Raw genomic sequence first — 27,616 nt, 5'->3', positions numbered from 1 at the left:
GGCCGGGCCGGTGCCGCCATGTCCCGCCCGGGGCTGCCGCCCGCCGAGCCCGGCGCCGCCATCGAGCGCCTCTGCCAGGAGCTCAACCTGGACGCGGCCAGCGCCGCCGAGGCGCTGCGGGACTTCACGGCGCTGCGGGGCACCTACAGCCTGGAGGTGAGCGCGGCCGGGCGGGGCGGCGGCCGGGTCGTGTCAGGGCCGGGGGGGCGAGCTCCCGCCGCGGGAGGTGGCGGGGCCCGGGGCGAGGGCTGGCGCTGCCCGCGGGTACGTGCCCGTACACAACGTTGGTGCACGGTTGACGCGCGGAGGGGCGGCCCGGCTCCCCCCGCGGCCGGGCCCCAGCGCCCCCCGCAGCTGGCGTTGCCGTGCACCGCAGGGCGAGGCGCTGCACTGGCTGGCCTGCGCCCTCTACGTCGCCTGCCGCAAGAGCCTGGTGCCCACCGTGGGGAGCGGCCTGATGGAGGGGAACGGCGTGTCGCTGACCAGGATCCTGCGCTCCGCCAGGCTCAGGTGAGCTCTGACTGCCCGCTCCTGCCGTGCTCGGCTAAAGCTGCTCAGTCAGGTGCCCGCGCCTTTTCTCACGGCTCCAAGCGCTGCGGAATGCGTGTCCCGAGGTAACAGTATAACAGCAATAAATCCTCTTTTGTTAAAAATGGAAATAAGATGCAAATACATAATTTTCAACTTCAAGCCTTTGAAAAACCACCCATGTCAGACCAACAATCGTTCCACCCACACCAGTTATTTCCTTTTGTAGTTAATTGAAACACAAACAAGACCTCTGGATGTTCTGTTAGCGCTACAGATAAGACTCGGGATTTAGGCCAAATCAGTCGATGTAGCGTTGACTGCTCTGTCGTACGGTGTTCTGGGAGCACAGAGCTGTGCCATCCCATAAACCTTGACGTACCACACGGGCTTTCTGGCAGGCAGCTCCGCTTGCCGCCGTACCTGTGACCCGAGGTGACAGTACTCGGAATGTTTCTCTGCTCTCAGCTGAACTGCCGGAGGGGGCTTTGCCAGCGTAATTACACCTACACCTGACCGGTGTTTGTGTATCGAACTTTGATGGGCACAGACTCTTGTTTGTTGCCTCTCCTGCCTCCCCCTCGACACCCACAGAGCTGTGCGTGCTCTTTCCTTTCGACCCCTCCCTCAGCTGACACAGCTGTGCTGGCAGCCTTTAAATAAAATTAGTGTTTTCATGCCTGTGGCTTAAAGAGAGTCAAGGAGAAAAACCAAAGTGATAAAAGGCAAAAAGCTTATAAAGTTTGTGAATCTGTCGAAATAAATGGTAAACCTATATATTAATCAAATTACTCATGAAGGAGTAAATATGTTGCATTTTGACTTTTAAAAAGATTCAGACTAAAGGAAGTTAGTTAAAGCTACAAATGAAGCAGACTTTTCTTCTTTTCTTTTAAGTTTAATTCAGTTTTTTAGCAAAATGAAGAAGTGGATGGACATGTCAAATCTACCGCAGGAATTCCGAGAGCGAGTGGAGAGGCTGGAGAGAAATTTTGAAGTGTCAACTGTGATTTTCAAAAAGTTCGAACCCATATTTTTGGATATATTTCAAAACCCTTACGAAGAAACTTCTAAACCACAGCGAAGCAGGAAACAGAGGTATTGTGGGGGTTTGATGTGTCTTTTCCCTGGAAAGGGCTATACCTAATATAGGCTTATGAAAATTAAGATCATTATTTGTGCTTTGAAACGTTACATAAAGTTCCGAAGCGATAGGGCCTCTTTGGGGCCTGGATTCTGAAGCGCGGGGAGTACAGAACATCCCTGATCCCGATGGGGTGCGGCCCGTATCAGCAGAGCTCCACGTCTGCTGGTAGAAAGGATACTTGTGCTGCTGCAGCTCTTGACGTATGGCTGGTAGCTTTGTGGGCATCACCGCATCCATATTGGGAGAGATTTTGTCAGCGTGCTCTGTAAATGTTCCTTCCTTGGAGCAGCGTTGGTTAGTTCAGCCACAGCTCTAGCTTCTCTGGGGGCTGTCCTGACTAATGTCTCCCCTGGTCTTCCAGCTCCGTGGTTTTGGATAATCTCTACTCCAAACACGATTCAGCAGATGAGCTGTAATACAAGCTGTAGTTGCGTATTTTGAAGGGCTGTCTGATGCTTTAGGAAAAGATTTCAGAAGAACCATCACTGGAATTTATATAGCCCTTGGCATTGCACTGCCTGCAGCTGTGGGAGGATTCTGTTAGGTGTGACACCAGCAAAACAGCGTGGCCAGGGGCACGGGCCAGAGGCAGCCGTTGGCTCAGGAAGGGCTCGAAGGTCAGGGATGCTGTGCAGAACACGCTGCGAGGCCACCCGTTAGTGAAAACTGAAATAAGGACGTGGAGCTTAGATTGTGTCTTAGTGTGAAATTAAGATAGACAATGGCTCCGACCGTTCTTTGAGCGAGGAAACGGAATGAAATTCTTACTGTAAAACAAGCTTCAGCTTCCTGGCTCTGCAGACTGACTTCTCCCCACTTTTCCTCGTTGACAGACGGATGCCGTGTGGTATTAAAGATCTCTTCAACTTCTGCTGGACTCTCTTTGTGTACACTAAGGGTAGGCTTGCTTTCTCTGGCCGCGTGGTTTGTATACGTTCCGAGTTACGAACTTCTTCTGTGTTGCTTGACATGATACGCTCTCTCTTACAGGTAATTTCCGGATGATTGGAGATGATTTAGTAAATTCCTATCATTTGCTTCTGTGCTGCTTGGACCTGATTTTTGCAAATGCTCTTTTGTGTCCCAATAGGAGAGATTTGCTAAATCCCTCATTTAAAGGTATGGTGGGGACAGGTTATTTAAAATCAAACGTGCTTTGTTCTGTTGTTTCTTTGTAAATGAAGTTGAAGGTGGTTGTCTTCCCCTCCCCCTCCTTGTTCTCAGGCTTACCAGCAGAGTTCCACGTGACGGAGATCAAAGCCTCTGAAGATTCTCCTTGCATCATTGCCACACTGTGTGAGCTGCATGATGGGCTTTTAGTAGAAGCAAAAGGAATAAAGGAACACTACTTTAAACCATACATTTCAAAACTGTTTGATAGGAAGGTACATCTTACGAATTTTAAGAATGCATGGTAGTGCTCAGGTGGATGATCTCGAGACCATTTAAATCCTGCAGGTTCTCCAGGGAAGTGTACTAGTGGGCAAAACTAGAAAACTAGTTTTCTTTGTATGTATTTTAGCAGGAGCAGACAGACTACTCTCACTTTTAATAATGTCTGCTGTAAGGTCCCCTGGGTTTTGGCTTTTTATGTCAGTGGAGACTCTTTGCTTTCCTTTCTTGGCAGCATGAAACTGAATCGTGGACGATAATATTTTCTTCAGGCAAAAAAAGTAATGTCATTGTGAAATAATTTTATGGGTAACTGTCACGATAGCGTGGGTCTTACTGCTTGTCTTGGAGATGAGCAAAATGCTTTGGAAGGAAGAGGTTGAGGTTGCACGTGAACAAACTGTTCTGTCTGGGTTTGATCCTGGAAGTTTTTTCCAAGCTCTGTGGAAGTTTCTGTGTAGTTGTTTATCAGGTCATCCCTAACCTGCCAATGGAACAGTTGTCAAACAGCATTGCTGTTTCTAAAGAGGGAGCTCATCTAGAGCTTGAACAGAATTGGGCTTTGTCCTCATCTGTTTGTCTTGCTAGTGGCATTGTAGTCCTTTGGGCTCGGCAAAAAAAAAAAGTCCGGTTATGTTCCTAAATCTCATTTCCTTTTTGACTAAAACCATCCTGCACTCACACTGTTAGAGTTGGAACAGTTGTGATTTTATTATGTAAAATATTTCTGCTTTTTATTCTTAGATCTTAAAAGGAGAATGTCTGCTGGATCTTTGCAATTTTACAGAAAATAAGTAAGTTACAGCTTATGTTCTTCATCATGGGGTTTGGTTTCATTTCTAAAATACGTGCCTTTGACTGCTAAATCTCTGGTTTTCCCATTCCTTTATCTTACTATAACTAATGGCTTTTAATTATTTGACAACCAAAGCTGCTGTTTGGCTGAAATGCTTTCACGGTCTGAGATGGGGCAAATGCCAGGGGGTCAGCTGCAGAGTTTCTTCCTTAATGTCAGGTTTTTCCCCTTATTTTCTGGCGACTGTAACCTTTGAGTAATCTAATGCAAAGCAGAACCTTGACTCTGAACTTCACGGATGTGTTTCTGTGCACACCTCAAATATTATACCTGAGTAGAGAAGTCTTTAGATTTATTTATTGGTCTACAGTTGAGTGTATAAATCTGTGAATGCAACAGAAGTACTCAAAAGAAAAAGAAACAACAATTGCAAAACCATAAAAAAGTACAGTGTTTCTGTGGGAGGCAAGTATAGTTGTTTCAGAAACTTTCTAAATTCACTTCTGAAAGCTAATTTAAATGCAAAATATGAACGGCAGGTGCTTTGTTCTGGATCCCTTAATGGTTTTTTTTGCCTTTTCCAAAAATACCTAATGATTTGTTTTTGCAAGGAGGGTTTTTAACTTGTTAATTTGCATTGAGAATTATAAGCAAAGACTCAGTTGTTTTAACAATGTAGATAACACTCAAATTTAGATACAAACCAGCGTTGCTGTGATCCATTTGAAGCAATGACCTTCTCTTAGTATTTCCAGTAAAAAATTAATAGTGTTACTTTAATAATGCTGTAATGTGGAATGATACAGGAGTCCCTGTTCTTTTACAAGTAGCTTGACAACTAAAGGAAACCTGGAAGCCTCCAAACTTTCCATAGACCTTTCCTTTTTCTAAAAGACGTGGGGCAGGTGAACCTGTGATACACGCCGGTTTCCTGGGGGATCCCAGAATCACCTGCCTCATGAATACATTGTTATGTGCCATTAATATCCGTGCTAGGTGGTAGCTTGAATTGCTGAGACACTTTGCAGGCAACAGGTATCTCATACAGCGTTCATGCATCACGAAGAACGTGCAGGCAGGATTTATTGGTGCGAGCTGTTTCTGATTTTTTTCCAAAAGATTTGTTCTGCTTCCCAAGTATAAATTTAAAGCTTTGCGACCTTCAGGAGGTTAAACGTTCCTGTTTTACACTTGGGTTACCTGGAATAAAGAAATTGAAAGATTTGTTGGTAAGGTATGTCAGTGGTGATTTTGGAAATTGAATTCAGGTGACTGGCTCTTAAATTTCTCTTCCTCTGTACCGTTATGAAAATCATGGACTACACAGTGGCAAAAGTAGCAATCAAACGTAGCTAGTTTAATGCAACTACCATTAATGTGCTCTGCAAATACAGATTTAACCTCTGAGCAGCTGAGTGCTTCCAAACTGTTTTGTTTGCAACTAGGATGGAAGACAAGTTGTTTTTTCCTCTTCTTACCGAGAGCCAAATGTTGGTGGTAGCTTCGGAGGAAGAGTGGTCCCTGCAGCGGCTCATCGAGGGAGCAGGGGAGGTTTTGTGTACGAGGGGAGGCAGGGACGGCCACAGGCAGATCGCTGGGGGAGTGAAGTTGTGTTTACAAGCAGCACTGCTGCTGAAAGCGTTAAATGCTCTGAGCGTGTGGTTTGGGTTTTGTCCCTTAGCTCACTGGCACCTTTGTTGTTTCTTCAGCAGTTTAACCTTTGATATAAAACCTGGGCTTCTCTTTCAGCAAAGCACTGAATAAGGAGTACGAAGAGTATGTTCTGACAGTGGGCGACTTTGACGAGAGAGTTTTCCTGGGAGCTGATGCTGAGGAAGAAATCGGCACTCCTCGGAAATGTCCTGCGGACGTGCTAGTAGGGAGGCCAGCAGCGAGGGCTCACGTGGAGTGTCATCTTCAGCAGCATTTTGAAAAGGTGATGCATTTAATGTGTTGATCTCACTTGGAGTACTCCAAGTTTTTTCCATCCTTGTACGCTATGTGAATCACTGAGGTGACTGAATTTCGTGAACTTCGCCCTGAGAGGAAGATGAGGAATGCCATTTGCAGGCTTCAGTGGGTACTGTCTTGCTAAGGAGAAAGGGTGAAGTCTTCTTTCCTGTGGAATGTAGTAAATAACCATTCCTTCAACAGGGTGAGCACTTTCACGCATGAAGTAGTCTGGTTTTGCCCAAGAAAAATCAATAAGTAGTTAAGACCTAAATATAAAGGTCTTATGGTTTTGTTCAAGCTTCGTTTATACCCCATAAGAATACCATGAAACCTTTATGCTCGATTAATTTATTTGTTTTCCCGATATTTCATTTTTTAGGACAGGAAAAGTCAACTTGTGTACTGTTCTATGGCAAATAACATTCAAGACATAAAACCCACCCAAGTCTAACTCTTCATTACAAAAAGTAGCCTATAAACAGAGTTAATGTTTACTATGTTTAAAAATGTAAAATGTATTTAATGAGGTTGGCATGTGGGAAAACACTTGGTTGATTACTTTTTAAGCTTGGATAAGGGGAAAAGTAGTGCTGGCTGTGTGAGAGAACCACATGCTGTTTGATTTACATGTCAATTAAAAAGTAAGAGTACTTACTACAAGATGCTAGTGCTGTTGTAAATGAATCATACAGCTTAGCTTTTTCTCCCAAATATAAGTGTACTTCAGGCAAATTAAAGACAGGAGTTTGGAATGAGTTTGAGTTTAGAAGTTCAGTTTCTGTAGTATAAAAACTTCATTGCTCTTTATGCATACTGACTGCAGGCATAACCTTGCCTCATTATTTGCCTTCTGTCTTCAAAATGTAGCCTGTCCTAATAATTCCAAACCAAATACTTTATTGCATCAATTCCAGAAAGCAGGATACAAATAGGTAAGTGTGGTTGACACAGCTCCATCTGCGTAGTGCTACATTGTTCTTTGGGTGAGGGGAGGCTCTAGGTCCACCAGGACAGCGTTTCCCAAAGAACATTTTCCTGTCACCCTCTCCTAGGCAGCTCTGCCACATACTGCTGTGTCACCCAACCAACACAGGCAGGGACTGTGAATGGACGCATGTGCTTTCTCTTTTGCCCAGTATTTTTCAATGTTCAAGTGAGCTTAAAAATTTACTGGCTTTAAGAATTAAAGTTTCATTTTCCTATATTTTATTTTAAAAAAAACCTTTGAGTTAATTTTAGTCTGCCTGAAGATTTGTTATATTTTGTATTTATGGAGTCCTGGGAAAACTTGAACTAATTTTTAGTCAGTTTTGAGAGCACAGTTCTGATGGCAGCCTTCAGGTAGCATGTCGGTGTCATTTTAATCTCTGGAGTGGCTTTGCAGGAGATGCTCATTGGAAAGGTTTTTAAAGCATTTCTGTTGACTGATATTATTACTCTGTCTGACAGAAAAGGTCATTTGCACCTTCAACTCCCCTGACTGGAAGAAGATACCTACGAGAAAAGGAAGCTGTCATCACTCCTGTCGCTTCAGCAACACAAAGCGTGAGCCGGTTGCAGAACATTGTGGCTGGATTGAAAAATGCACCAAGTGAACAACTTGTAGCTATTTTTGAGTAAGTACATCCACTGCAGCCGCCCTCATACAAACAGAAACTCGTCTTTTCATGCTTCTGACTGCTTTCTTGCTCAAATTTGACTTTTTTTGTTTGGTGCAGAATATTTTTGTCTGTGGTTCTGTATTATTTCTAGTTGAAAGATCTTCTCTTTTCCAGATGATCTCATCTTCTGGAGAAGGATAGCTGAACACACACCTCCGCCCCCCCCGACTTGTCACCACCGTTGTATTAATGTAGCTTCAGGTTTTGCTAATGTTAATTTAGCTGCTTGTCTGCTTGAAAGCCAAATACTTTCTTTTTTTTTTAATTTTAAACAAGTGTGGCTCAATTAAAAGATATGGTAACTGTGTTAGCAGAGGTTTTAGGGGAGGAGGGGAATGTTAGTGTCGAGAAGCTATAACCTGTGCTTTAAAGAGCTGGGAAGATAAGACCAAAAGCAGCCTAAAGGCTTCCCATTTCTCCTTCATACTGCTTCAGGACATCTTAATCTAACTTTATAGCATATATATAAGCCTAGCAGTGACCCTGATTATTGTCGATGCTGATCTCTTGTATACCAGCAGCCATGTTTTTCACTTCTCTAGTTGTTCTGGTGGCCGCTCCCTGAGCATGCTTCAGCTTATCGTAGGGCAGGCGTCCCAGCAGGAGTCAGAGCGCTCCCAGTCAAGAGCTCTCACTCAGCCCTTATAGCTGCTGTGTAGAATCACAGAATTGTTTTGGTTGGAAAGGACCTTTAAGATCCACCAAGTCCAACCATTAACCCAGCACTGCCAAGCCCACCACTAAACCATGTCCCTCAGCACCACGTCTACTCGTCTTTTGAATACCTCCAGGGATGGTGACTCTACCACTTCCCTAGGATGCTGCTGCTGGTATGATACTAGGAAATACTGATACTGGGAAATCGGGCCCAATCAGCATGGGTTTAGGAAAGGCAGGTCCTGCCTGACCAACCTGATCTCTTTTCATGACCAGGTGACCTGCCTAGTGGGTGAGGGGAAGGCTGTGGATGTGTAGTATACTTGGACTTCAGCAAAGCCTTTGGTACTGTCTCCCATGGCGTTCTCCTGGGTAAGCTGGCAGCCCACGGCCTGGACAGGTGCACACTTTGCTGGGCTAAGAACTGGCTGGATGGCCAGGCCCAGAGAATGGTGAGCGGTACTGCATCCAGTTGGCGTCCGGTCACTAGTGGTGTCCCCCAGGGCTCGGTACTGGGCCCAGTCCTGTTTAATATCTTTATGGATGATCTGGATGAGGGTATCGAGTGCACCCTCAGTAAATCCACAGACGACACTAAGTTGAGTGGGAGTGTTGATCTGCTGGAGGGTAGGAAGGCCCTACAGAGGGATCTGGACAGGTTGGATAGATGGGCTGAGACCAACGACATGAGGTTCAACAAGGCCAAGTGCTAGGTCCTGCACTTTGACCACAACAACCCCATACAGTGCTACAGGCTGGGGGAGGAGTGGTTGGAAAGCAGCCTGGTGGAAAAGGACCTGGGGGTATTGGTGGACAGCCGGCTAAACATGAGCCAGCAGTGTGCCCAGGTGGCCAAGAAGGCCAACAGCATCCTGGCATATATCAGGAATAGTGTGGCCAGCAGGACTAGGGAAGTAATTGTCCCCCTGTACTCAGCACTGGTGAGGCCGCACCTCGAGTACTGTGTCCAGTTGTGGGCCCCTCACTTCAAGAAAGACATTGAGGTGTTGGAGCAAGTCCAGAGGAGGGCAGCGAAGCTGGTGAAGGGTCTGGAGCACAAGTGTGATGAGGAGCGGCTGAGGGACCTGGGGGTGTTTAGTCTGGAGAAAAGGAGGCTGAGGGGAGACCTGATCGCTCTGTACAACTGCCTGAAAGGAGGGTGTAGTGAGGTAGGTGTTGGTCTCTTCTCCCAGGCAACTAGCAACAGGACAAGAGGACACAGCCTCAAACTTCGCCAGGGGAGGTTCAGGTTGGACATTAGGAAAAATTCCTTCACAGAAAGGGTTATTAGGCATTGGAAGGGGCTGCCCAGGGAGGTGGTGGAGTCACCATCTCTGGAGGGGTTTAAGAAAAGCCTGGACATGGCACTTAGTGCCCTGGTCTAGTTGACATAGTGGTGATAGGTCAAAGGTTGGACTCGATGATCCCAGAGGTCTCTTCCAACCTGGTGATTCTGTGAAATCATAAGTGACTACTGAACACAACCCCAGTCTTTCATGATCACCATATCTAGGAGAGTCACAGTTATATAAATCGACCTATATTTTTGGCTCCTGTACGCCTGACTGCACGCTGACTGTAGTGAAATGCACATGAAAATGTTGGTGCGTGAGCAGATGCATATAAACAAAACAGTTTATCAGTAAAAGGTAGATCAGTGTTGCTTCATAGCTCATAAAAAGCAATAATTTAATAGTAAATACCTGTAAAGCTGTTGGGTGTTTGCCTGACATCCATGCAAATTACAGTCATGGCATATTATGGTGTAAGGTGTCCAGACATTTTTTATTAATCAGAATGGACATTTAGTATTATCACTTAATATTGGAAGTGCAAAAGTAATGTTTTTTTAAAGCAACCTTCATAAATAGGTGAAAAATGTTGCTTTTAGTTATCATCTTTGGAGTTATGTGTGTTTGGAAAGTTTTCCTAGCACTTGTTCTTAGAAGTTTACAAATGCTCAGCAAGATGCATTTCTATTTTGAATATTTCTTTGATTATTTTTTTAAGGACTGTTTGATATTATTTATATTACACAATTAAAACATTAACATGTCTGCAATCTCTAATGAAGACTGTGTTTGTTCAAGTAATAACCCGCTCTGTCATGAGAGGTGTAAATATTAAAACAGGGAAAAGAACTGAGTAAACCTCTGACAAGAAATGTGCTGAGTACTTCACTCACCTTGGAAATGAGTTCAGGAAGCACTGGGATAGGCACTGGCTGATCAGGAGACATGGAAAGAGCGGTGTTCTGGTCTGTGTAATATTCTATGCTTTTGAATATTTTCTCTTTGAAATTAAAATTCCTTGGAAACATAACTTTGAAGTTGACTAGAAGGCTTTGTTCAATGAAACCTTAGTTTATTTCAATGCTAGCTTTTCAAAATAGTTTGGTGTCTTAATTTGACACTAGTCACAAGCCACTGGCCTCTAATACAGAACTGCTGGGAAATCTGGAAGCATTCAGAAAGAGCATCTCCAGCCAGAGAGATTCTCTGGCCCCTTTTTATGATAGTGACTGTGTGGAGTTCATCAGTTCCTCTCTGCCTTGCTAGTAAATAAGGTATTTTGGGAAAGATGCTGACTCTGCACTTCGAAAGCTTTCCTGTGCTCCCTCAAACCGTGCCTGGTTTGTGTGGTCTCGTAGCTGCGTTGGGTTGGTTGGTTGCCTGGTGTAGCGTCCTTTCTACTACCTTGCTCCTAGCAGATACATTTTTCTCCTGGGTGTGTTACTGTAGCTCTTGCTTTCTCCTACATTTGTTCCAAGATCCTTTCTGTTAGGAAAGGAAAAAAAGAAACAGTATTTCTGTATGTTTTATGTTTTCCTCTGCTCTCTGTGGTAATACGGGTTGTTGCCTGATGAGGAAAGCTCAGTGTAACTAGCTTCTCTTTTTACTTGGGTCGGTGGTTTGGTTTGGTTTTTGAGGGTTTTCTGAAACTGGATATTTATTTACACAAACAAGGCTTTCTTTTTGCGTTCTGCTTCAGGTCTTGTGCACGCAGCCCTATGGAGAGCATTATGAGTAGAGTGAAAGAAATAGGTGAGACGTTCTGTCGCAGCTACACTCAGTCAACAGCTGAACAGCCAGGATCTCATATAGGTATGGACATGAAATGCGTGGGATGTTTCAAAATATTAAACCAGGGCAAGTGAAACACATACACACACGATTGTCTAAGTACTTAATACAGTGGAGCTGTTTTTAACCCAGAACATATGCAAATAGAAAACTCTTTCTGTCAAACAGAACACTGTAAAGAATAAAACTTTTATTACAAAGTAAAACCAAGGTTGCAATTCAAAATGGGATCACCAAGAGAACATTGAAGCTGTAGCAGCTCTTAACAAAAATTGTAAACTTGCATTCTTCTTAGATTTAAAATGTAAAGGAAATGGAGTAGAAATAGGAAAATTATTATTGCAACTGTCTGCAAAATTACATCACTAGAAATATTAAAATACAATCCTTTAAATCATTTCTAGAATTTCGTGCTGTTCTTGTGACCAGTGGACTTCTGAATGTACTTTTTTGATTTGCAAAGTCTGTACATACACACACATGCACTGTTTCCTTAGAGAAGGACAAGCACTGGTCAATTTAGTCTAAGACCGTTTGTGCAGATGGCATTTGGCTTCATCTCTGTTGGCTTTAAATTTCAGATTTTGCTGTAAACAGATTAAAACTGGCAGAGATCTTGTACTATAAAATCTTGGAGACTATAATGGTGCAAGAAACACGAAGACTACATGGGAAGGATCTGACTGTAAGTAAAGAACTGGCAAAAGAGGGAACACTTCTTGTACCCCTCTCTAGGGGGTTATCTTCAGACAGTTCCAGAACAAAGCAGTCTGCAGTAAAGCAGTCTGTGTACATTTTTAATATTAAAAAAGGGGAAATATATGGGAGATGGCTAAATGTAGGTTTTACTGCTGTTAAAAGTGATATAATTCTGGCGTAACTAACCATCTTAATTTGGGTTGCCTTCTAGAATCACGACTTTATGGACAGATAACTTTTACTCTCCTCTTTATCCAATTAACAATGTCCATACTTCACGTTAGCAATGCTTTTGCTCTGCTTTTTGATTCCCAATAAGGAGGCCAGTTCATTTGACCATAGTATGAAAAATGTGATGGTTTTGGGGCCGTTAGTCTACTTCTAGTCTTTACCATTCTCAGCTTCCCTGTAAAAAGCGGAGATTGTGGCAGGTAGAAAAAAGCAGTAGCTCTTCTCTCCAGCACTAAGCTATGCAGTATTAGTGCCACAAAATTCAAACTTCCCTTTCCCAAACCTCAGATCGTTGACATTTTCTGTAATCTTTTCAGGCTGTCTTGGAACAAGATGTCTTTCACCGCTCCCTCATGGCATGCTGCTTGGAGATCGTGCTTTTCGCATATAGCTCACCTCGTACCTTTCCCTGGATCATTGAAGTTCTTGACCTCAGGCCATTCTATTTCTATAAGGTAAATAAATACTGTCTTAGGACCAGATCTGTGTTAAAAATGGCACGTTACCGGATTGACAGTCTTAGAGGATGATGCTCTTCCTTCCCAGGTAATCCCACAGAAGGACTGATGTTAATGTCAGTATGCCTCTTCTAAATTCTGGCTGTCCTTAAATATATTACCTGAAATGTGTAATGCCAGAGTTGAAGCTGAAATTTAAAGCAAGAAAACCATTTTGTAAACAGTACTTAACTGTAACGTGCTGTTTATCAACCTTTAGTTCTTAATATATATTCACTTTTAGTAGACTAAAGCATTCAAGCATATGTTTTGATGATACTCCTATTTATTTACTGCAAGCTATAGGTTTGCTTATTAGTGATAAAGTAGCAATATTGTTGCCTTTGGCTGCTGCTACTTATCGTAGGCTTGGTCTGTTAAATTTTGTTTTCTTCTCTGTTTTGTTTTATATAACAGAACATAAAATCTCTTTTCCTGTGTGTTCTCTATTTTTGGTCGTTTATTAACCTCATTCCCCCCTACCTCCGATGGCATTTCTGTCTTTGAGTTGTTTGATCCTTTTATCAGCTATCCATATGCCTCCTGTTTTTACTAGAGACCTGACAGCTTACTGTGGTTAGTCCTGAATAAATCAGAAATAGTTCTGTTCAGACGATAAAACCAAAAAAAAAGTGTAACCCTTTGGCAAAGCTGTTTTATGTTCTGTTCTCATTTTCCTCCTTTAATCCTCAGATGTAGAGCAGTAGTGAAACAGAAACAAATCTGTCAATATTGCTGTTGCTGTTGGTAGCCTACATCAATACCAGATGCACTGGTGCAGATCCAACTCTGTGGAACAGATTTACGTTTGATTTGCATTTTCTCTGCTGTTCAGTGTACGTTCTTGTGGCACTCGTGCTTGAAAAAAATTGCCATCGCAAAGACTTCACGTGAGAGCTCCAATATTTATTATTCCAGCTGTGCCATTTGTAACTTTGTTCTTTGGGTGCTTAGGTTCTGCAGTATAAATAGGTAAACACATCAGTAAATCCTCTGGGGAAGCTTTATGGCATTTCCATCTCTGGAGCTTTAGAAAAAGAGGCTGAATGTTCCTCTGTGAGAAATAACATAAACAAAGTGGATCTGGCATAGGGGTGGAATATGATACTTCAAGGGCCTTTTCAGCTCTTTTCAACCCTGGTTTGTACATGTTAAGGGCTCTAACCTTTTCTTAAATGAAACTTCACAACAGTGGTTTTCATCCCTTTTTTGTTATGGGCCACTTGTTTGAAAGGCAGGAGAGCTGAACTGCCGGGGTCCTCCCGTACCCCACCTGAGCGGATATACCTGCTTGTGTCTGCCTCGGCGTGCCACGGGTGCAGGATCAGTGCCACGTGTGCTGAGTGCTTAGTGATGGGGAGAGAGGGCCTTAAAAACCCTGGGAGTGGGTTGCTCGGCATTGATGGGACGTCTGCTGTCTGCTTCCAGCTCCTGGATTGTCTTTGGGAAAGGGGGTTAAAGAAGGAGGGATCAGAGGAGGGTTGGGGAAGACTAAGATGTGAGGAGGAGGCTGGAGCATTCTGTGTTGAAGAGAAGTTTCGAACGGGATCCTGAAATGAATAATGATTTGATAGTGTTAAGCATGAGTGATCTGACTTTGCTTTTGTGCGTGTGTCTTGTTACCATTAGGTAATTGAAGTGCTGATTCGGTCTGAGGAAGGACTCTCCAGAGACATGGTGAAGCACCTCAACAGCATTGAGGAACAAATTCTCGAGAGTCTCGCCTGGACTCGGGACTCGGCGCTCTGGAGTGCCCTCCAGGCCTCGGAGAACAAGGTCCCAACCTGTGAAGAAGTATGTTACCTGTTTGCCTTTTCTTAGGAAATCCACATTCTTTTTCTTACTGTTGTTTTATACAGAAAACCGTTCTAGAGGGGCAATTACTGCAGAAAAACTTCTATTAATAGGTTGGCACAAAGAAGGGAAATCTATTTGTATCTTACATTGACATTTCTTATTTCCCAGGTAACATTTCCCAGTAATTTCGAAGCAGTCAATGGAGGAAGTGGGCTTGGGCATTTGCCTGTGATGCCAATATCTCCTATAATTCATCCTCGAGTAAAAGAGGTTCGGACGGATCTTGGTGGGAGTTTAAGACGGGGTATGTTCAAGGTTTCTGATACGATTTGAATGTGTGAATTTGGGGGGAGGGGGTTTAGACTTCTTTATAATTGCAAAAAGCAATCTTGAATCGAAATTAAGCATTCAGAATTGTGAAGCCTCTTATCTGATCAAGGGAAAGTCTAGATGCATCCAGTCAAACCATTGCTGTGTCTTACTGGCAGCAGACGCTGGTGACAATGCTTCACTTCTGCGCTGGAGCACGCTTCGCCGCTGTTCTGATGCCAGGGTTACCTCACTCTGGGGTGTGTTGTCATCTCATGGCTTACTGGCCTTCGCTGTTCAGATTTTTCCATTTTTTTATTTTGTTTTTGTTGTTCTCAGTGAGTTTGACTGGATTTTAGATGACTCTCTTTAAAGTATAACCTCCTCTTTGCAGTTTCCAGTGGTTTTGGTAGCTCTTACTACTGTGGCATTCGCATTATTGGTTTTTTCCTTCAGACCTCAGTCTCCCTGTCGCTGCTTTTTCCCCTTAAGTCCAGTGATGGTTGCCACTGTCACCACAGCATTATGCAGTGACAGAGCTTCATTTATTCCTCCTTCGTACAGAACTCTCTTTTGCAGGAGAGGACAATACTTTGTCTGCATTATTCTTTCCTCTGAAGAACTGCCTTGCTCTTTGCAGATTCCCAGGTATCACACAGAACCGTCTCTGACGGTGAGGGTGAAGAGGTGGTGGCAGCACTGCTGTTGCTTTTCTGTACTTCCCTAGTTAGGCGTTGCTGCTTCTGTTGTACCCCAAACAATAGTCCACAGGTTCTTGTTGGTGCACTGAGGACTTACTGGTGGTGTGATGTTGTCTCCTTTTGTGTTTGTCCAGCAAATTGCATTACGAGACTGTTTGGGTTTTGGTGTTTGTTTTTTTTTTTTAAATACTCATTAGGAAAGAGGTGTATAAGCAGTTGCTGTAGATGTTATGGTTAGTTGATTGATGGAAGAGAAAGCAACTTGGAGATGGTGTCTTATAGATGGGTAGGACTGTGTGAGACTTTTATCTTGTGTATGAGAATCTGGTACCAAACACTCCTCCTAACTTCCAGTGGAAACTGGTGGGGATTGGAAATGTTTGCCTCTGGTACCAAGAAAACCATCCTGGCAGCGTTAGAAGTAAGGTCTCCAAACAGTCTTACCTGGCCAGTTATCCAGAAGGTTTCTGCTTTGTGGGAAATAGGAAACTGCTGTCACTGGTGTCCTTGCAGGTGGCTAGCAGGCTTCAGCAGAAGTGCAGAAAGCCAGAGGAACAGAAGCCTGTGAATCAGTGTTACGTACTACAGGCTTACTACTGCAGCAAGTGTTTGAAAGCAACAGAAAAGCATGAGAATGGGTGAGGGTGGAGGCTTCTCACTGGGGTTAGTTTAGAGAGTTTAAAAGCCAGAACATACTGCAGACAGCATATCCAGGGAGTGTGGTCAGTGTTGCTCTACAGGGATGTGTTCAGAGGAATAGCACCTGCAAATATTACTAACCTGCTAAGCAGACTGGAGTAAGTGTCTGTAATCCTGTGTGTTCCTTGGTCTCTGCAAATTAGCTTGGTTACTCTTGTCTTCCATGTGCTACCTGATTGTGAAACTGAACTGTCTGGGGTGACCACACAATAAAAGGAGACAGATAAAGGACTAGAGGTCTTGTTCGTATCGCCTCGGAGCAGTGAACTGTGAGATTAGCTCTTAACTGGAAGTGATTTCTGGTGCTCTGGGTTTGCAGTTTGAAGGTTAGCCTTCTCTCCTCCTGTGGAGAAGCGTTCCTGTTAAGCTGCTCCTCTTAAGGTTGGTTTTTTTTTCTCCTGTGCACACTAGACACGCAGCCATTGTCACCAATCTCTGTTCACGAGCGCTACAGTTCTCCTACAGCTGGAAGTGCTAAAAGGCGGCTCTTTGGAGATGACAGCCCCAGAGAAATGCAGATGGAAAAAATTTTAACCGAAGGAACTACGTTGACATTTACTCCAGTGTCAAGTATTGCTGCTGAAAATGTGTCGGTTTCTCCTGGCCAAACAGTTCTGACCGTGACAACAGCCACAGTACCGGTAAAAACAGGACAGAAGGTTACTATCCCACTGCACGGTATGAGTTCTTCCCATTTTTCTTCTCTACTAGATGTTTTGCTTGCTCTTAAGATGGGCTTAGACCAACCATGCATCTTGAACATGTATCGTGGCTTCTTTTTTAAAAGAACATGTATCACTTTATTTAAAAAAAAAAAAAGCTTAAGTTTATACTGACATCTCCTGTGGAGACATCTGATATGGACAACCATCCTGAGGATTCCTCCTTGCGAACAAGGTTGTGGAGTTGTTGCTTCTCCCAGTTACACCTCGCCACAGATTAAGCGATGCTTTGGTTCTCTGCTCCAATAATGATTTACTGCTGTTTGCCTTAACTTTGGTCTATTATAATCTTAAAAGGTTCTGGAATGTCTGGATAAGGGCCACGTCTTAACGTTAGCAAAATAGTGGGGGACTTTTGTTGTGTTGGAAGTTGGGAAGTTCCATCTGAATATGAGGAGGAACTTCTTTACTTTGAGGGTGGCAGAGCCCTGGCACAGGCTCTGCCCAGGGAGGGTGGGGAGTCTCCTTCTCTGGAGATACTCAAACCCGCCTGGACCTGACCCTGTGCAACGTGCTCTGGGTGACCCTGCTTGGGCAGGGGGTTGGACTAGATGATCTCCAGAGGTGCCTTCCAACCCGTAACCATTCTGTGATTCTGTGGGTGATGCTTGAGTATTTCTGAAAGTGATACATGAGAAATTTGTTTTATAGCCTTCTTTTAATTTAAAAACTGGGTCTATAGATAAAGATGAAAAGAAAAAATCTCCATTTTTCATGTTTAAGGAGATTTTCAGCAAAAGAATTTGACTATTGAAGAAACCAGAGAGGACTGTGTAAGGATGTGCTGTCGGGTTTGCAGAATAATACAAAATAAAGAACGGGAATGCCCCCCTCCCCCCAGAGAGTGGAACGCCGACTGCAGGAATTGTGATTTCTTGTAAACTTTGTACTTTCAGAGAGTTTTAAAAATGATCGTTCACATTCATGTTCATCCTTTAAGCACTACCAGAAATGTAATTTTTAATCATTTCTGAAGACTCTGAGAAACAAAGAGTCTTTTTAGCATGCAGTGCAGAAGGATGAGGTGTCTTTAGTATGAAATGCTTGTGAATGAATTTGATTTGCAGTTCAGCTCTGCAGCAAACCGTTTATTTCTGGGTGTGTGTGTCCTCTCCAGGTATTGCAAATGAAATGGGCGGGATCACGTTGATACCCATCTCGATGAATTTAGGTCAGCCGTGTAAAACGGAGGCTCAGGCTCCCTGCCACCTTCAGGTGAATCAGGCCCAAGAAGTGCATCTGCCATCAGCAGGCAAACCCAAAAAAACGGGCTCCTTGGCACTGTTTTACAGAAAGGTGAGTGTCTCTATCGGGAGAGATAAGAGATCATGCTTTACTGCTGATCGTGGCCATGCTGGAACTTGCCTCCTTGTGTGGCTTTCCTTACCTTTCAGTCCTCGCCTGCCTTTCCTTTGGCATGAGCAGTTCTTAGATACCTGGGAGGAGAAGGGAAAAGATGTTGCCAAGTGTTGCAGAGGATCCGGTTTTCCCCTTTCCCCTCCCCATAAGATGTTTCATGTTTTTTTTTCTTTTAATTAGCAGCTTCTATAAATAACTACCTAAGAAATATCAGTAGTTTTTACTTCTCTTGCCTGTTTTTACTGCCTCCCACATTTGGAAGGGTTAGACATATCGGAAAGGAGGTTTTTCCTGTGTCTCACTCATTCAAAGTGCCCTGTTTCGGATCCTGCCTCTGGATTCTCATTTGCAGTTTTCTGAGGTCTACCCAGTTGTGCTGATCTTGCTGGTATTGGGTCTCAGAAAGCAGTGATGAATAACATGCTGTCTCGAAGTTTCTAAAAAAGGAGGAACTTCTTGAAATAATGAAGGATTTACGGGGTAAATTAAGAACTGGGTGTGCTTCAGCGAAACGTCAGATTACTTGTGTCTAGTTGCTTTCATTTCCAGTGTGGAGCGTACGAGGGGTCTTTGGAGGAGGCAGGACTAACTTGGCTAGATGCCTGCAAAGAATATATGCCCAAGTTAATCTCTCAAAAATAGGAGCAGATTTTTTTGCTAATATTTTCTGACTGGAGAAGTTATTTTCGGAGGTGTTCCCCTTTTAGGGTATCTGTATTGTAAACCTGGAGAATTCTACATTGAACAATCTTTAAGGTAAATCTTAATACAGAAACTAATTCCTGGAAACACTTGTAAGCCACATCCCGTGTCTGAACTGTTGGTTCTTTAATTTTGATAGTGACAGTGTGTCTCTCTCTGAGAATGGATTAAGAATTATTAGCCAGCTGCCAGGCATGAGCTCGGACTGCATCGTGGAAGCTTTACTCTCAGTTGGGGAATACTCAGCTGTGGCCATGTATTTGACAACCCATGTGGTAGGCAACATGTTCCTCTTAGTTATGAAGGAGAACTAAAATCTTCACTTAAATTTGTCTTTAAATTTTGACCTTCTGTTTACATCATATTCAAAATGATAGTTTTTCCCTACCTTCCTTTCTGGTTCCTGTTCAGTAGAGCCAGTGAAAATGAAATAAACTCTTTCTGCTTTCCACAAAGAATGTGCCTAATTACTATCCATGAAGCGAGAACTTCTGGAATAAATGGAAGAAGGCTAATGTTGCACTTGATAGTTATTTCAGGTTTTGAGACAGATTTTTGGTAATCAAAAGTTAAAAAAAAAAAAATCTGTCAGTTTGCTAATCTAAGATTATACTTAATCATAATTAAAGTATGTCCCTTCTTTGTGCTTGTTGGAAGTGTTCCATTGTAGTGAGTGAGGGATATGGTATAGAAGCTATGGTTAAAACGTTTTTAAGCTGATTTCCTAGAAGCGTTAGAGATCCCACATCTGAACAGAGCTGACAACTTAGTCTTTGAAGACGCTGTCTTGGGCAGAGGGGGGAAATTTTGCAGAAATGAACTAATCAAATATAGAACAGCTACGCTTTGAGGACTTTAATTTTTGCAGACTAGGCTGAGCTCCTTTGGCTTGACTCTTTGCTGTGTGCCTTTTTCTTCCAGGTGTATCACCTGGCAAGCGTGCGCTTGCGTGATCTGTGCTTAAAGCTGGACGTTTCCAGTGACTTGTGCAGGAAGATATGGACGTGCTTTGAATTCACATTGGTTCATTGTGCTGATCTAATGAAGGACAGACATTTGGATCAGCTCCTCCTCTGTGCCTTTTATATCATGGCAAAGGTAACACGTAGTTTTAAGAAATTCTCTCCCTGAGCTCAGCACTGGTCAGCATAGACAGAGCAGAGTGTGGTCTCATTGCCGCATGTTTGTGTTTTCTATCCTGATTGTAATCTTCGTGATCTCTGTAGTCTGAACTAAAAACACTGTTACAGTTACTGAACTATGCAGGTGCAAAAATCTGCAGGAGCTCACAACCTGATGGATGCATGGAAAGTTTCTATTCCACAAAAATCCTCTTAGCTTTTGCAGATGCAGGCTGAGTTGAGCTGGTTGCCTCTTACTCGTACTTCCTCATTTCTATTCAATTTGCCAGCATTGATTTAAGGTGTTACTAAGTTAACTATGAAACTGGAATACTGGTTTGCCTCAGACTTTGAGCTGATGGTTACAATGTCCATCAAGTCTGATTCAGACACAAATTCAGGAAAATGAAACTAAAACCAGGCTCCTAAAACCCTGGGGATCGATTACCTTTTCTTCTTGAGGAAGACAAATGAAGAGGAGCACTGTCTGTGGAGGGAAACTGATGCTCAGATTGTGACTGCCTGTGCTCTTAGTAACTGTAGCAGAGCTTAGGCTCATTTGACATCCATACTGACAGCTGTAGAGAAGCAAACCATTGAATAGTCACTGCTCTGTATTTTATCCTGTAGTTTGTCAGTTGTTTGGGTTTTTTTAAATCCAGTGTCCTGAGTGCTGTCTCCAGTGCAGTGTAAGACTGGACAATTTAGCCAGAGACCTTGATACACTCTTTCCTGCCTTCTCCAAAAATTGCTGCTTGTCTGCTATTAAAATTACAGATGCATGGCTGAAAAACAAAGTCCTTTAACAAATGAGCTGTTTTGAAATACGAAAGAAAGCTGAAATTGCATATGTGTATATACCTGCCTAGTGTTTTGTTCAGGATTTCCTCACTTGCTGTTTAGAAAAGTTAAGGGGTCCAGTTTTCAAATTCACAAATACATTTTTGACTTAATATTTCCCTTCTTTAATTTTTAGTGTCACTAGAAGAAAAGTCAGAACAGGAATAATTCCTAAGCATCATAAGCAACAAAAGGTTTTAGTATCTAAGAAACAAGGACTGTCTGAACAAGAAGAATGATTGTTTTTTCATATTCTCATCACCAGAACTAGGGTTTTAAATTATGTATTCATAGTAATGCTCACGAAAAAGCTGTGTAGAGGGAAGCGAATTGAATAGACGGGACCTGAGCAGCCCAACCTTGCTGCTTGCACTTGGTCTTCAACAGCCTTTCCTTTTCCAGGTAACCAAAGAGGAAAGAACTTTTCAGGACATAATGAGAAGTTACAGAAATCAGCCACAAGCAAACAGCCATGTGAGTAGATAGCATTGCCTTTCCTTTTGATAAACCCAGGTGGAGGAGGCTTTGCAAAGGTGTTTGCTGGTAAGGGAAAAGTCAGATCCTCTTCAGTGAGGATTCATTCTTATTCAGATGGAGTTCATCTGGTCTTCTGACTTGTTTTCCTTGACAAGAGTGTTTTTCCCCGGTGTCCTGTAGGTTTATAGGAGTGTCTTGTTGAGAAATACTTCTGCCGATGGAAACCAAGATGTGGAGATGAGAGAAGGTAGGTACAGCAAAGTCATCTGCTGCTTTTAAAAATGTATTTGTGGGCTTTTAAAGGACTGAACTGCCAAGTAATAAGGAGAAGTGAAGCAAGTTTTACAGTCTTAAATGTATTAAAGAAAAATAAATGTATTGTTGAAAAAGAAACCGTCTTGTCAGTAGCCCTCCTGGGTGTTACGCTTCCTAGTTAGAAAAGTTTTTGAATTTTGTTCCCTAAAATTTGGTTGCTTGAGGTTGAAGGGTTTCCTTAGTGTCTCAGGATATTGTAGTTCTTCTTGGACAGCAACACTGGTTAACAAAGAAAGATGAACAGCACCTGGAATCCTATGACAGGTTTTTTTCTTAATGTCACCTATCCAGAAAGCTTCAATAGGGAGAACTTGTTTCAGAAAATAAAAATGGTGACTCTCTAAGACCACTATTTTCTTATATTCAGGTTTCTTTTAAATAGTTGATATTTTCTTTGCTCTAGGTTAGAGGATAAAAGGAATAAGAGTAGTATTTGAGGAAAGCATGAAAATTGTGCCATGTTTTTAGTGACATGTCAGGAAACTGAGAGATCACAAGCCATGTGTGAACCCCTGAGCAGAGCGGATCTGCAGCCAGGACACACACAGGAATTTAGAAGACTCTTCCATATGGTAAATTCCCACTGTGGGTGGGATTCAACTGCTTGAACGAGCATTAGAGCCATTTTTAAATGCCTTTTGAGGATTCCACTGGGGTCCAGGAAAGTGCTGATCTGTAAGTTCAGCATCTTGTCTAGCAGCTCCACAATTCTTGGATGTCGTAGAGCATCTGAAGTGGCACTGGGCTGACGTGTTTTGTCAGACAAATGTACTTGGTTACAAAGTTCTTCAGCTGCTTTTCCTGCCAGACTTTTTCTTCAGTTAATAGACTCGTGTCTCCTTTATCTAGTATTAACTCCTGCTCTTTTGGCACCAGCTGACAGGAACATGTGTTTGTGTTGTGACACGAGGCAGACATGCTGAGGAGTTACACTTACGGGTATCAGCTGAAGCTTTCCGTGTTTGTCTTGTAGTGCACTGACTGCAAGAGGCTTTGTGCTCTGTTGCCTGTTTTGCTTGGCAGTAAACGGTACGGAGGCTGAAACACAGAAGGTTGTGTTCAGTAGCAGTCTGGCTTAATTAGGGGGGAGAGAACATTAACAGAAACACACTTGCTGTGTGGCTGCAGCTTTTTCCTCTGAACAGCCGGTTCGAAATATGCCTGAACAAATGGTGTCACGGCTTCCTTGCAGCAGGCATGAGTTGAGTATGAAGCTCTTCTTTGCCAGCTGATCACTAGAAACTTTCACAGAAGCTAAAAGCTGGGAGTTGTCAGACTGCTTAACACTTAGTTTTAAGAGCAACAAATGGCTTTGTGCCACTCCCCAAAATAAGCAAGGGAAAAAGGGTCAGTTGTGCTACGATTTTTTTGCTACTGCTATTTTCAAATTTGGAATAAAGATTTATGTTGGCCTTTTTAGCCATAATCCACTAGCCTGCTAGCAGGGATTTGTAGCTCCTCCTAATGTTCATAGCCACCTACAGCACACCCTGCTCCACTCTGAAGCACGTTTCTTTAATTCATCTCATTAACTAGTGAATTTATGGGCGAGTTCTTGTCAGTTGGATGTTGTAAGTTTGAATGTGAAACACCCAGTTTGCTGATACTGTGTCTCTGAAATCTGAAGCTCTCTCTTATTGTTAGACTCGTCTGTGAAAACTGAGAGTCCCTCAGAGCAATCCGCAGCAGAGAACTGCAGTGAGGCGGGAGCAGAGGAGAGAGGAGACCTTATTAAATTTTACAACGCAGTCTATGTAGAAAGAGTAAAATCATTTGCCCTGAAGTACGATATCACAAACCAGGACCATGTAGTAAGTAAAGTATTTTGGAATTTTGCTCTGTCTCATAATCAGAGAGTTTGTTTTTCATGACAGTTAAACATAGGTCAGTAATTTTGCTCTGTTATTCACCTGGTGTGGTTACAGAAGTCAAATAGTTGTGGGTATGGTATGAGGACTTGCTTTAACAGCCTTTCAAGAGGACAAACGCAGATGCAGTTCAGTTTACAATCACAGTTTCAGCTTCTTTATATCAACACAACACCCGTTTGCTCAAATGCCTGTGGAGCATCTGTGTATGCATCTGGGAAATAAATTTGTTCTGTTGTTTGGTGGATACTTGATCTGTTATTTGACTGTTATGGGATACAATCTTCTAAAGAAGTCCCTTACTGATACACTGGAAGTGTATTAGTGTTTCCTTCTGGGAAGTTACTGCTCTTAAATATCTTCTGATTCAGCTCCTATCCGAATTTTTCCTCTCCTCCAGATGGAAGCCCCTCCCTTGTCTCCGTTCCCCAGCATTAAGCAGCAGCCGGTGTCTCCTCGCCGGATCTCTCAGCAGCACTCTGTGTACGTTTCGCCTCACAAGAACGGTGCCTGCCTGACGCCCCGCTCTGCGCTGCTGTATAAATTTAATGGGAGCCCCTCCAAGGTACAAAGCAAAAACGCTGAAAGGGCTCAGTCTGAGAGAGGGTTCGCTAATCTCCTAATTAGGATGTGTTCTGACGCAGTGAGGTTTCATTTAACTAGTCTCTCAGTTTGCAGTGAAGGGTAGAATTCATGTAGAATCCATCACAGGAGTGGCACAGGCTGTGCTGCCCTTCAGTGAGACCTCGACAGGCTGGGGAGTTGGGCGGGGAGGAACCTCGTGAAGTTCAACAAAGGCCAGTGTAGGGTCCTGCACCTGGGGAGGAATAACCCCATGCACCAGTACAGGCTGGGGGCTGACCTGCTGGAAAGCAGCTCTGCAGAGAAGGACCTGGGAGTGCTGGGGGACAACAAGTTCCCCATGAGCCAGCAGTGTGCCCTTGGGGCCAGGAAGGCCAATGGTGTCCTGGGGTGCGTGAGGAAGAGTGTGGGCAGCAGGTCAAGGGAGGTTCTCCTCCACTTCTACACCGCCCTGGTGAGGCCACACCTGGAGTAACTGTGTGCAGTTCTGGGCCCCCCAGTTCAAGACAGACAAGGAGCTACTGGGGAGAGTCCAGTGGAGGGGTACGGAGATGGTCAGAGGGCTGGAGCATCTCTGCTACGAGGAGAGGCTGAGGGAGCTGGGGCTGTTCAGCTGGAGCAGAGCAGACTGAGGGGGGATCTTATCAATGCTTACGAATACCTTACAGGTGGGTGTCAAGGGGATGGGGCCAGACTCTTCTCAGTGGTGCCCAGTGACAGGACAAGGGGCAACGGGCACAAACTGAAACATGGGAAGTTCCATCTGAAAATGAGGAAAAACTTCTTTGCTGTGAGGGTGCCAGAGCCCTGGCACAGGCTGCCCAGGGAGGGTGGGGAGTCTCCTTCTCTGGAGATATTCAAACCTGCCTGGACACAACCCTGTGCAACGTGCTCTGGGTGACCCTGCTTTGGCAGGGGTTGGACTGGATGATCTGCAGAGGTGCCTTCCAAGCCCAACCAGGCTGGGATCCTGTGATCTCCTGCTCAGCAAAGAGGTTCAGAATAACTTTTGTTCTCAAGATAATTGAAAACCAGAGCAAGTTTGAAATGGAGTGGTATTAACTCATGAATTTTATCTATTGCAGAGTTTGAAGGACATCAACAATATGATAAAACAAGGTGAACAGAGGAGTAAGAAACGAGCAATAACAATTGATAGTGACACTGAATCCCCTACGAAGCGACTCTGCCAGGAAAATGATGATGTTCTACTTAAACGTCTGCAGGATGTAGTCAGTGAAAGAGCAAATCATTGAAACTGCCCGTTTTCTGAGGGATTGCAAAGCTGTGGAGCTGGATACAGCTGTTGTGCTATTTATTTCTTGCTTTTGTACACAGACAACTGCCAAGTTTCTTTAACATTGAACTTTTAGCTGACTTCTACAGGAAGCAAAAAGCAAAGGTTAAGTAGTAAACGCCAGAGTGAGAGGTGGTGATGATCTTCATTCCCAAAGGCCACGCTGTGCTAGTAGTTACTCTGTTTGAGCCGTTTAGCAAGAGAGTGATCTGTAGAAAGCCATAGTGGATGCTCTCAAGCCTAATTTAGAGCACTGTGAGTTCTGAGTATGACTCAGTTTTTAGGAATACTGGTTTTATTTTTGGAATAAGAATGGTAAGGAAATGAGTGAAGTCAGTTAAGTTTCCTCAGGCTTTTGGTATTTGGGGAAGAAACTTTAGAAGTGCCTTATTTTAAAAGAATGTGGAATTTTATGTGTTACTTTACTGTGGAGTAACTGGAGTGGAGAACAAATTGCTCATTTAGCCTCAGGAAGAGCTGAGCAGTTTTGAACTGTGTGATTTGTGCTGTGCTCCGTCTCCTGTCAGAACTGCAGTCAAAGTGTGCGTTACGCCATGGATCGGTCAGCTTCTGCCTTAACGAAGGTGATAATCAAAAAGTACAAACAGCAGTGACTGAAACTGGCCACTGACACCTGATAAAGCACAGAGGTACGGTCAGTGAGTCTGAATGACCTTCCTCTCAAGCCAGTGGATGCTGCCACGGGAGCTGCTGCTCTCCTGGAAGCCTGACCTGTTCATACGGCTCGCAGCTTACCCGTGAGGGAGCACAGGCTGGTTACAGTTGAAAAACAGCTGCGGCTGTGGCCGTCTTACAGCTGTTCACGTGCACAAATTCATTTAACAAATTGTATCTCTTTATTTTTTCCTGCAGATCTTGGCCTGTTGTGTAGTATCTACACTGAATGTAAGCCCATCAGATAAGGCGTGTTTGTATATATGGGGTTTTTATAGCTATTAAAGGCTTGGATTCACTGGAAATGTATAAATTCCAGCATCCAATTCTTGTAACGAAGTTTTTACTGCTGAGGGATTTTGTAGGGTTTATTTTACCAAAATGGAGAAAAGCCAAGGTTTATTCATTACTGTAAATCAGTAGCTTGATCTTATTTCATAAGTGCATTTAAGATTAGAGCCATAGAGAAACTTTGCAGCACTGTATTTTTCAGTTTATACTGAACTGAAAAAAAACCCCAGTGATTACATAGGACTTGTGTAAGGAGCTCTGTTCACTTCATTGTTGGGTTTGTTTAGTGTATGCTGCAAGATCTGCTGTACCGCAGTGCCAGGGCAGAACCCGGCGGTGATTTCAAGCAGTCTCAGCTAATGAATCTGGCCAGCAGTGATGGAGGAAAAATGTATTTAAAAGTGTACATGTGCAGGGACCCTACTCAGCAGTGAGTAGAAAGTTTACAAACTCCGTAATTTGTTTTTGAATTAACTCCTTAAATATTTGTGTTTTTTACTTTCCAAAAAAGGTGCTTATTTCTGAAAAGTCTGACCGCAGAGAGCTGCGGTGTGAGGAAATGGCCACGCAGTGGACTAGGTTTCGTGTAGATTCTTCTGTTCAGTTCCTTTAATTTTATTCAATTTTTAATATTTGTCTTCAGATCTTGAGATAAAAAGTAGAAGAGAAACAACCTTTCTGTCTTGATCTGCTCATCAGTGCTGTTACACCTACAACTGTTCAATGTATGTGCTCCAGTCCCTGGAAGCCTCCGGTGTTGCGGGGGAATGGGGAATCAGCGCAGCTTTTGGCAGGCTGCTCTGTTTGCGTGGCAGGTTGCAGCCTCCCCAGATGGGAACCGTACGACCAGGCTTAGCGGCCTGAGTCCTCCAGCAATATCACATCACAAGAGCTTAGTTGATCTGGTTTTAATTCAACATCACGTGCAGATCTCGGGTATCAGCTCACCACGCTGGTACTGTATTCTCTGAGACTGTAGAAAACTGGTGGTGCTAAAATCCTTCTTAGTTGGCAGTAGGTGTAGTGGTTTTTCAGTAGAAAAATGAATGTACTACAACTGGATGCAGTTCAGATTTTTTCACCTTTTTAGGTGATGATGGAAAAATATTTTTGGACTTGTTGAACAGCTAAAACAAAAGCCTCTGTGAAAATTTTGTAACGGTTTCAAAGTGCCTTCATATGCAAATGTGTATTTTATAATAAACAATTAAAAAGTA

General features: G+C 43.4%; 1 protein-coding gene across 3 annotated transcripts; it reads left to right on the top strand.

The window, feature by feature from the left end:
- Window positions 1-27,616, top strand: RBL1 (RB transcriptional corepressor like 1). Of its 3 annotated transcripts, XM_068419700.1 has the most exons (22): window positions 1-156; window positions 377-510; window positions 1,426-1,626; window positions 2,509-2,573; window positions 2,666-2,794; window positions 2,900-3,060; window positions 3,812-3,861; window positions 5,613-5,799; window positions 7,266-7,432; window positions 11,126-11,238; window positions 11,799-11,902; window positions 12,465-12,602; window positions 14,274-14,438; window positions 14,610-14,745; window positions 16,562-16,828; window positions 17,990-18,168; window positions 19,855-20,031; window positions 21,297-21,368; window positions 21,552-21,618; window positions 23,331-23,497; window positions 23,955-24,119; window positions 25,222-27,616. In XM_068419700.1, the coding sequence occupies exons 1-22, from the start codon at window positions 19-21 to the stop codon at window positions 25,390-25,392; spliced, it is 3,153 nt and encodes a 1,050-aa protein (XP_068275801.1). In that variant the 5' UTR covers window positions 1-18; the 3' UTR covers window positions 25,393-27,616. The 3 variants fall into 3 exon arrangements, with proteins under 3 accessions (XP_068275801.1, XP_068275802.1, XP_068275804.1); XM_068419701.1 differs by lacking the exons at window positions 23,955-24,119; window positions 25,222-27,616 and adding an exon at window positions 22,563-22,625 and having other exon boundaries at window positions 23,331-23,411; XM_068419703.1 differs by lacking the exons at window positions 1-156; window positions 377-510; window positions 1,426-1,626; ... (3 more) ...; window positions 3,812-3,861; window positions 5,613-5,799 and having other exon boundaries at window positions 7,372-7,432; window positions 11,101-11,238.

Source organism: Nyctibius grandis, chromosome 28, assembly GCF_013368605.1.
Source record: "Nyctibius grandis isolate bNycGra1 chromosome 28, bNycGra1.pri, whole genome shotgun sequence".
Classification (NCBI taxonomy): domain Eukaryota; kingdom Metazoa; phylum Chordata; class Aves; order Nyctibiiformes; family Nyctibiidae; genus Nyctibius; species Nyctibius grandis.
This window is presented reverse-complemented; position numbering and strand designations above follow the sequence as displayed.

Coding starts and splice junctions, on each gene's coding strand:
- RBL1 (XM_068419700.1), top strand. CDS start 19: ATGTCCCGCCCGGGGCTGCCGCCCGCCGAGCCCGGCGCCGCCATCGAG. Junction 2,795..2,899: donor GCTAAATCCCTCATTTAAAG/GTATGGTGGGGA, acceptor CCTTGTTCTCAG/GCTTACCAGCAGAGTTCCAC. Junction 24,120..25,221: donor TTAATGGGAGCCCCTCCAAG/GTACAAAGCAAA, acceptor TATCTATTGCAG/AGTTTGAAGGACATCAACAA.